Here is a 10,964-nt window from a genome sequence, read left to right as displayed (position 1 = left end):
TCTGATATTATAAAAATAAAATATAACTAATTGAGTGAGTAACAAAAGAGGACTTACATCAGAAAAGTGTGAATAATAAGATAAAGAGGAAAGAAAATGGTATTGCCAACAGTATTACTAGTAGCAAACTACTATATTAAGTTAACCTATTTTGTGGAGCCCAACTACTAGCTATAAGCATCAACGTTTCCATATATATACTTTATAATTTATTAAAAAGGGTATATAATCTTATATAATAAAATTGACTTAATACTGAATAGTAACATTATTGTAAATGAGAAATTACAAAGATGTTAGAGACTAACATGTATGTATTTAAGATTTCAAGACGAATATCTTAATAACCTATTTATATAAGCAAGCCCACTTTGTCACCTATTCTGTTCACTTTTCTCCTCGCTCATTCTCCACCAATTTTGCTATCATGCTCAAAGAGAAATAGAATTCATGCCAGTGAGGTCTTCTCTCCCTCTATACCTCGATCTCATATTTTTTTTAAAATTAGATTCTTTAATTCTTTTTTAATAATTTCTTGGACCCATTTCATGCTTCATTCTATGAAGTGCCTTGTTAGATTCAATTTAAATATACTTTTATTTCAATTGTTATTTTTTCTATTTATGGGTCAATTAATCACCAGATTGTTTAGGTTTTTTTCACTCAATTCATATTTTGAATTAACGGTTTATTTTAGGAGAATTTTTAAAAAGATCACTTTTTAAAAATATTAGAATCGACTATTTTACATAATAATTAACAAAATTGACCTCTTTTTTACCACACCATCAAGATTGGCAACAAAGAGGTTGATTTTGTATAAAAATTATCTTTAAAATATATGAGACTAATAGTCCTGTGTAATTAGAGAACATTAATTACAAAAGTAATTAAAGTCAGAAAATACACGGGACTACCATTCTTGTGTATTTTGCAGTCAGAACCAGAAAATACATGAGACTACTGTATATGTCCTATATACAATATATTTGCTTTAGGAAAGTGAGTTATAATAGCATTTTCTATTCACATTGTTTGGAGTAAGATTTGATAGAGACCTAGCATCAAAGAGATTTTTTTTATATTTAAAGTACATGGCGAAATATATCATAATCTCCCTGCTCTAATTTCCTAAGAAAACAATTCTTCATATTTTTAGTTTTACTTCTATGGTATGGAGAATGAGCTATAAAATTAAATAAAAATATTAGATAATGCAAATATGAGTGAAATAACAACTAAAAGTTAATATGAATATGAGTCAAACCACAACTAAGAGTTTAATGGACATATTGCAAGTAAATTAATATGTAAAATTCCTTTGCGAATTGAATGGTCACCCATCTTCTAAAGACTTCAAGATACTAATAAACAAAGATTTGTACTAGATTAATGCGTTTATAACTCACAAATAGTAGATCACGTGGCGACAGTCTGAGTTGAAAAAAAATGACAATATTTTATTTGAAAGAGAGATTATTGTGTTGATAATCTATCCCGCAAAAAAACTTTATTTTCTTTTTTATTTTTATCAATTTAAATTACCATGATATTCAACCACGTGCAATGCACGTGCAATCTAACTGGTAAGCAAAAATAAATATGTTGCCAATCGTGCTCCTAATGGCCTCATTTTGTTAGGCCCAAATACTCTGGGTTTCGCATGCCCTGTAAAGCTACAGTGAAATTCACAGAACAGCAAAGGCAAAGGGTAAAAAATGGCACCAAAAATTCGTGCTCTCCTTCGTTCTTCTCTCCTCCGGCCTCTCCTCCTCAATCAAACCCAAACCCTAAAACCCCATACTCCTTCTCTCCAAAACGCTAATCCCTTCTCCAGCCGCACTCTAACCCTCTCACCCCCAAAACCTTCTCTTTTCTCCATCCCTTTCCTTTTCTCTTCAAGGGCCTTCTGTTCATCCCCTAGTGAGTTTCTTTTTTCCCCCAATTTTTTACTTTTTTTTGGTTAATTATAAGTTATTGTTACTGGGTTTTTATGGGTTTGTGAAATAATGGGCAGGTTCGTCCGATATAGTGCTGATTGGGTCCGAACAAGGGCTTAATGCTGCTCTCAGCAAGGTTCAGGGTTAGCGATAATTTACTGCTTTTTAGTTTTCTTTTTCATGTTACATGTTTTTTTGTCAGAAATGGATATTGGTTATGTGTGATTTTGTTTTAATAAAAATTGGTTGCAGATGAGAAGTTGCCGGCGATTTTCTACTTCACAGCAGCATGGTGTGGACCTTGTAAGATTTTTTGTTTGAATTTATTTGAATAATTATCTCTGAATTTGTGATGTTATATATATATATATATATAATATATATATTATATAATATATATATATATAATATATATATATATATAATATATATATATATATATAATTATAGATTTGGAGAAGAACAGGTTCTGGAAGCAGGAAACATTTTGGAGGCTTCAACGGTCGACCGCGAACTTTGCGGAGGTCGACCGCGAATGTGCACAAGACAGGGTGGTCTCTGGATTTTTTACGGTCGACAGCGGCAACATGTCCGACCGACCGTGGACCCTATAATCGATTTACGTGGTTTCTGTCGTTCTGTCCGTCGACCGCGACGTCAAGTGCGGTCGACTGCGAGTCGGTTCGGGTCTGTTTTGGTTTCCTGTTCTGTTGGGATTTGTGTTTGGTATAAATACCAACACACGTTTTAGGGGTTCTTTGGGATTGAATTGGGGATATTTGGAGCCACAGAAAAGTATTTTCTGAGCTATTGGTTAGGATTTTGTTTGGAGAGAATTAGAGTTTGTTGTGAGATTATTTGGTAAGTTCGAGTGATTCGTAATCTCAGTTTGTATTATTTTTCTCTATTAGTGAAAACCTTATCTGCTTCTTGCCCATATAATATATATATATAATATATATATATATATATATATATACTATTATCATATAGAACACGTATGTATACATACATCTATACATGTATATATCTATACGTACACACACACACATGTTTTTTAATCAATGTCTAGTTAGATATGTAGAAAATAAAAATGAATGTTGTGGATCATTAAATGTTTGCATGCATCACATTTTAAGCGATTTTTTATCAAATGTTTTGAGCAATTTATGCACTCTTGTATATGGATGGAATGTCGCAAGGTTGTATATACCGAACCATAGGTAAAAAAGAAACGTTTATTTTGACTAGTTCTTTATCTGTGGAAATAGATTTTGCTCAGGAGATGCGTGAGAGATTAGTTTAGTGCTGTTAGGTTTAGGATATGTATCAATTGAACTGTGCTAGTTTTCAAAATATTGATTCCGGTGAAATTATGTCCGACCAGAAAGATAAATATAGAACTAGCCTCCTTCAAAATATATGATTTGTATCTATAGAGCTTATCAAAGAGTAGATATGTCTTGTTATCCATGATTTTTTAGCATAGATTTTGTGGTTTACATATTCAAGTGGTCTTTTGGTTCACTGGAAGGGTGGTATTTATTAATAATAACTTTTTTGGGAGGCTTTTTTCTTTTTCTCTTTTTGATTCAGTGAGGCTAGTTCTGTATTTATATTTCTGTCCAGTTATTCATGTTTATGTGTGTTTCCTGTAAGACTTTTCATACATATTGTTTTGCAGAATTATACACATTTTGGTTAAGTTTTTATTCTGTTGTTCTCAAAGATAATCCGACGATGCATATATAGCTGTCAAATGCCTTTGGTTATCTTAACATTGTAAGATTTGATATTTGTAGCATACAGCATTCTTTGAGAAAACAAACAAATGTGTGCTTATAACTCTTGTCTAAGTTTTAAACTAACTCATAGGGCAATAGCGATCGTGTTTTAGAACTTCTCCTTTTGAACATGATATTTCCTTTGTTTTCTTATATTGGCAGTAAGTGCTTGAAAATGCAAAACTGAATACTTGTTTTATGCTACTACAAGCTAATGCCTTACTTTAAATGTACATTAAATTCCCTTTTTTATTTGTCCATCTTTTGTAGGCAAGATGTTATCCCCTGTCATTCAAGAGAGGAGCAAGAAATTTCCACATGTCACCACTTATAAAATTGACATTGATCAGGTCTGGAGGCCTTTTCCCTTCTTACTTCATTTTTCATTCCTTAAGAAAATCTATGATCCTTCATAATCATTTATGGAGCACATGGTTTCCAACCACTAAATTTTCAATCTTCACCAATGACCATTATACACACTAGTTACTACTATCAGTCCATAAGAGAAGTTTTCTTATATTTACCAGAGTTTCCTTTCTTTTCTTTCTTCCTTTTCTTTTGGTTTTCTTCACATACATGCATAAATATACAATAAAAGTATATTTGAACGTGCATTTTTTGGTCTCTTCCTTATCCATTTCTTTTAGTTTCTTGTGTTTAGTTAAAAAAATTATGTATCATATTTTCTGAGCTCCTTTGTTATTTTTGTAAAACTTTCAATTATATCTCCGTTCTTCTTATGTTGCTATTTGTGCTAAGGATGCTGCAAATATCTAAGTTGGAGAGATTGGCTTCTCAATTTTGTTATCCTGCTCCAACAAATAAACATAGAAACTGTTTCTTCTGTGGCATCTGATATAAGAATGGACTAAAATGTCCAGCATTGTTGATAGGCTAATATTCAGATGGAAAAGGTGAGACATAACTTTTAGTGGAAGTCAAGTTTATATTTGTTATGGCCTTACTTTTTAGCAGTAGTCGGTAGTAACTCTTTCAAGTTTATATTTGTTATGGCCTTACTTTTTAGCAGTAGTCGGTAGTAACTCAAGTTGACATCTTAAGTACAGTTATTGTCTCTTTCTAAACAAGGATTTGTTATATATCCGCATTCAGTAATATAATCTTCTTTGGAGTGTAGTTGGTTGTGGATCTTTATTCTGTGCTGATGGTTGCTACTTATTCCAGTTGAAACTAATGCTTCTTTACCATAAACGGCTTTTCTAGGTCTATTATTTCATTTGTTCTCTTATTCCAGTTGAAACTAATGCTTCTTTACCATAAACGGCTTTTCTAGGTCTATTATTTCATTTGTTCTGTTGCTTTCTGCAGTTAATATTATGTCTTACCATAAACGGCTTTTCTAGGTCTATTATTTCATTTGTTCTGTTGCTTTCTGCAGTTAATATTATGTTATTGTAAAGAAATTAGTGTAGAGTAATCCATGAAACAAGTGGTTTTCAGGAGGGCCTTGGAAGCATATTGAGCAAGCTGCAAATTTATTCTGTGGTAAGTTTCTTGTTTGAAACTGATTCTTAAACTAATAATAGATTATATATTGTAATTCAATGTCAACATATATCATATATGCTTCTACTTTGAAAGAATCCATCCCCCGGTTTGACATGTATGTGACAAATCACTTCTTGGTTATTCAGGGGCTATTTGCCAACTCCTCTAACATGCTTCAGTTTTACGAAATTCTTTTCATTTTGACACTCTTACGATACACCTTGAAACACATTTTAGCAACTTCTTGATATTTGTTTAATATGCATTGCATGTGTCGAAGTATGGCTGCCTTCTGATTTTCTTGTTAACATAATCTTTCACGGAAAACCCATCAGGATAATATACCATATTAAATTTTGGATATCTCATCGTAGACAGGAATAAATTACATTTATTCCTTCCAAATTTTAAGCAAGTAAATGATCCCTATATAGCTTTTTTTCCCCATCGGTTTTCCCTCTCAATTTGCTGAATTTTACGTACTTACATGATCATGTGCTGATCACAAGTGACATGACAATTTTCTATGACAAATCACTCTTGTTCTTAGTTCTTACAAATAATCCTTCATAGCATAGAAAGAGAGAGGATAAATTACTTGAAGCTCTCAAAAAATAAATAAAAATATTTAAGTAACCTTTGCCTATCATTTATCTTATTTATACTCTGCATTCAATATCTAATCCTAATTCAGGGTGTGTTCGGCAACCATTATAAAACTAGGCTAGGATCAGTGCTGAATAGTTTTATTCTTAACCAGGCCTCGGTTAAACCAAGGGGGGCTGGTCCATCAAGGAAGTAGTTTAAAACTCACTTTTTAGCTTAAGAAAAACTGCGGCGCATAGTGCCTATTTTTCTCCCTGCCCCGCCCCCTCCCCCCCCCCGAAAATGATTAGGATCATTCCTAGTCCCCGTTCGAGGAGTTTCCAAGCATGCCCTAATTCTACTGTTATTCATTATTCAAAGTCTCATCCTAAGGAGGCGTCCTTTTTTGTATGACCTGCATGATTAGTTAATAATTGCTTCTTGTTTTTGTTACTACTTAACATGTTTTACCATTTTATAATTTAAACATTAAATTGTTTGGTTGAATTTTTTTTTATTTTGAATTTCATATTTAAAATCCAGAGCTTATTGATTTTAGGACTTAAATATGTTGGACGAAAAGTTAAGATAGATACATTAACATGCTGTACTTTATTGTAATATTATAATATTCTTAAGGGAATAATGGATATTGGATATTAGCTAGCGTCTCTTTTAGTAAAATGAGTTACCAAGACACTAGAGCAATGAAGTCCACCTCTTATTGTGACGCGCGGGGGTGTGGGGGTGGGGGGCCTCATTATGATCATATCTCTTGCTAGGTCATTTAGCAAAACGAGTTGCCGCCTCATATTCATTTTTTCTTATTATTAAATATTAATACCTTAGCTGATTAAACCAAATGTCTATTCACTTTATTATTAAACACCCTTACCTCCAATGATTGCCTTCTAATTTTTAGAGAGGTTTTCAGCAGGGGAGGGAGATTAAACTGCTTGGAAAAAAGTTTTAGGGCAGGGTGACATGAAAGTTCACAGGCTATCCTAATTATTATTCAACCATATCAAATGTTTCTCATATGTGATAACTATTTTCTACTCATATAAACACAAACGGTCATATTTTCTATTTTTAGAAACTGAAAAAACATGTTTTGTATGGTATTTTTCTTGTCATGCACTGTCTTCTTGTATTACTAGGTAGGCCTTTCTTTCATGGGTGCATATGTTACTTTTATCATCTTATGTACACCATATATGTATCAAGTGTTTAAGACTTCCAGTTCCCACATCTGTGCCTCTGTCCATGATGTTGACTTTTATCTTTGTCACTTAATCTCTCTACCTTTGACAATTTACTGAAAGTTCCTGTGATGTGTACACTCATTGTATGCAGCTATTATGGAAAATTGTTTTCCTCTTATTAGTTCCTCATTAGGTGTAACTAATGGCATTTAGTGGCCTTTGCGCAGGTTAATTCTTTTTTCTTTGCCTGTTGCGTGTTGCCTCAAAACTTATTTGCTCTAGGGAACCGCTAAATACCTTCCATGAATACTAGCAAGCTGAAACCTGCTAATTGTTTATCGTGTTGGTAAATGTCATAGTTATGCAGTGTTGAATTCCTTAATTGAAATGAAATAAATCAAAACATAAGAGCCTTATCTTCATATCCTAAATCGAAGTTAGATTAATTAGCAAACAATTGTAGTCCAAATGACATAGCACGCAGTGGGAAGAGCAGAGGTGTGTGAGAAATAATTGATTTATTCTCTTTTTTCCCTCATACATTTGGATGCACTCTGGCACTGTTTAGATGTTGTTCCTGTGACTTATTTATTTATTAATATAATTTTAAGGAGATGGTATCCTGATGGTGGTCTTTTTGCAGCCTACGCTTCACTTCTATCAAGATGGGAAAAAGGCTTCTGAAATGATAGGTGCTGATGTTGCACGTCTTGACCGCACTATGGAAAACCTTTACAAGTAAGTACTTGTATCTGAAGTAAATAGTTTTATAGCATGTAATTTGTTATGCATATGTGGTATTAAAGAGAGATTTGTGGTTAACTCTCACATCTTTTTCCTGTTTTATCTTATGACTGCATTGTTCTTTTGGTTCTCTTATTTGATACTCTTAGGTCTCATCTTTACATCTTTTGTATTGATCTCCACTAACAACTAGAGATGGGAGTGCACCGCCATTGTCAGTGTTTTCCCATTGAGTCCTAGACAAAATCTCTATCACGGCACCTGCCCGTCCAATTTTTGATTTTTTAATTTATAACTTTTAATTAATTAATTAATTTAACCCATTCATCACTATCCATACACGGCCAATTTACTAAATGAGTGTACTTTGACTCACACCCACCCTGCTAATAGGAAGTCAATCAAACCTGATCCAAATAACGACTATGAGAAACTGTAAATCACTAGCTAACAGAATGCTCTCTTAGTGGTAGGTTGCACTAATAATACTTATGTTCTCTGTGGTATTAACTATCATTTTGGCCTTTTACGAGTAAAATTATAGTGTTTGAGATTTGCTCCTTTGCTAATCATAAAAAATAAGTAAAGGATTAGCCACCTTATTCTTAAGATGTGTTATATTTAGGGGTGCAAACGGATCGGATATGATACTTAACCCTTACTATGTATGGATATGGATTTAAATGTGTATAATTGCGTAAAAAAATCATATCCATATCTTCCACAGTTAGTAATGATACCAAATGGATATAAGAGAATAGATAATATATAGTTTGAAAATAATAAAAAAAACAAAAGGATACATTGTGGCTATAGGCATAAAATCAAGATTACATTCCACGACTTGGGTTCACTTGTCCTTGAACACAGTGCAGTAGTGAATTGGAATGCGTCCCAATGTGACCCAGTTCATCAACTTTGTTACTTTGGTGACCCGACTTGGAATTCAAATTTGCTCGATTTGGAATTCAAGTTAGTTAATATTTTGAGAAAAACCCATTTTTGGGAAAATAAACTATAAAAATTTACCTTAATTACAGCTTGAGAATTCTTTCACCATTGTTAATCCTTGAATTTGACTCTTGCAGAAAATTGTACACTAAGACACTCAGATTTACACATCATACCCGATTCCCAATAAGCAGTGTACCATGCTCCAGTTCCCGTCCCATGAACTGGAACAAACGGGGTTCCATGCATCTATGTTCAGAATCTTAGTATTCTGCTAGCCTTCTTCTCCACGTGTGAAGATTCATTTCCTCTGGAAAAAAAAAGAGCATACGTAAGAAAGAAGCAACACAATAGCAATATATACATCCTTCGCTAGGGTAGCCACCTAATGGATACAATTCAAGGCTAGACTGAGAAAGTGTAAGGAAAAGATATAATAAAATAAAGATGTACTGAGAGCAGGGTGCTTCTCCAAGATCATGTCAAAGCACTATAAAGGTCCACCACTAGGCAAGATTCTACTTATAAGTACACAAATCAGATGGTCTTTTGGGACTTGCTGCGGGAGTCGCCCAATAGCACAAATCCAGTTTTGGATCCATTTTTCTTGAAAAACCAGATCCATATTTGTATCTGCTCTAAAAATGAAAAGGGAATCCGGATTCGGGTTAAAATCCCATTGGTTTGTGATTTCAATAACTGAATCCAAATCTGTATTCTGTAAACAGATTCAGATCGTTTCGGATTTATCAGAACTGTTTTGCATACCTAGTTATATTAGCTTATAAATTATGTCTGAAAACACTTCATGAAACATCACTAAACAAGAATGAGTCATTTTAATATGGTTTCATTTTAGAAATGTACATCCACAGAGAGAAATTGCCAATCTTTCTTTCTCAGCAGCTGCATAGAGACTACTAGGCTTATTATTTATGACTTATGTGGATACAAGTTGGCAATATTTCCCTCAGTTTACACAAAACATCATCAATATGTAATCTGTTTCTATTACCTTAAAATCTACTACTACGAAATGATAACCTATTTGTGTGTGTTTTGTTCCGTTATGAAGAAAAACTTGATTCATAGCAACAGGGAAGTTATTTCTATCATCACAGTACTGTAGAACTCTTAACTATCAACCCCAACATCTGTAGAAGTATTATAATCCAGGAAGCTACCAATGACAATTTTGAAAGCCCTTTCTCCTGCCTCAGTTCCAAAACAAACAACAAACTTTTGTTTCAATAAAGAAATATATTCTTTTACCAAAATACATTATATCCTGACATCAAACTTGTAGTGTCAGCATCAGCAGCCCAAGCTGCATCTATAAGAAATCATTGCATACATCTTACAGATTATAGTTTTGACCTTTCACAAATTTAAGCCCATGTATTTTACCTTTAATATGCCTCATAATCCAAGTGATTGAATATCAGAGCTTTCATGTATTGCAAAATCTATTTAGTTGGAGAAGTATGTCTGATTACTAACTGGTTCAATCAGTCATATTTAATTTCTCTAACAGGTTGATGACATATTTATATTGGACATCTTCAGTTGTTCACTAGGACGATCAAGCTCAATCTCTTAGAAATAATCTATCGGTTTTAAATCCTTCACTCAAAATGTGTTGATACTTGAATATTTTTTAATTCTTTATGACGTTCTCAATGCCAGATTTTAGGACAATGTCATCAAAACACAAGAATGATTCACCAACACGTTGCCTTTAGCTTACATTGGGAGGAAAAAAAAAAGTCCCACTGCAGATTTTCTAAACCATACTCTTTAAGTGCTTGCTGAAACTGTGAAACTACATTTGTGCTTGCTTCAAGCCATACAATGACTTTTTGAACTTGCAAACATTTTTGTGTGGATTAGCTTCAATGAAACATTTTGGATCCATAAAATTACTGTTTTGGTATAATCAATTGAGAAGAGCATTCTTCATATTAGGCTTATACAAAGGCCAACCATATGATAAGGCAATAAATACAATAACACATAAGTAACAATCTTTATCTTTACTACTGGACTGTAGGTCTTTTTTGTTTTTCAGTATCTTCTCTCTCATGGCTTCAGTCCATTTGCCATATGCTTTCCAGCTCCTGAGTAATCAATAATTTTTTATGTTTGTATCTGTTTGTAAGAAAAACTGAAAATATGTTGTGAAACGTCCATAACCTTAGTAGGATCATCGATACTTCAAAGTAGAAAGCATAGCTGTACTGGAT

The 10,964-nt window shown here is 33.2% G+C and overlaps 1 protein-coding gene across 1 annotated transcript in view; it reads left to right on the top strand.

The window, feature by feature from the left end:
• LOC109822154 (thioredoxin O2, mitochondrial-like) overlaps nt 1,649-10,964 on the top strand; it is a 12,159-nt gene continuing 2,843 nt past the window's right edge. Inside the window, exons 1-6 of the mRNA XM_020388315.1 lie at nt 1,649-1,923; nt 2,018-2,083; nt 2,193-2,243; nt 3,995-4,074; nt 5,189-5,233; nt 7,670-7,764. Coding sequence (XP_020243904.1) covers nt 1,719-1,923; nt 2,018-2,083; nt 2,193-2,243; nt 3,995-4,074; nt 5,189-5,233; nt 7,670-7,764 — 542 coding nt within the window. The 5' untranslated portion in view covers nt 1,649-1,718. The remainder of the gene's footprint in view (nt 1,924-2,017; nt 2,084-2,192; nt 2,244-3,994; nt 4,075-5,188; nt 5,234-7,669; nt 7,765-10,964) is intronic.

The sequence above is a fragment of the Asparagus officinalis genome, chromosome 8 (genome assembly GCF_001876935.1).
Source record: "Asparagus officinalis chromosome 8, Aspof.V1, whole genome shotgun sequence".
Classification (NCBI taxonomy): Eukaryota; Viridiplantae; Streptophyta; class Magnoliopsida; order Asparagales; family Asparagaceae; genus Asparagus; species Asparagus officinalis.
The sequence above is the reverse complement of the archived record's forward strand: the minus strand, read 5'-3'. Positions and strand labels throughout refer to the sequence as shown.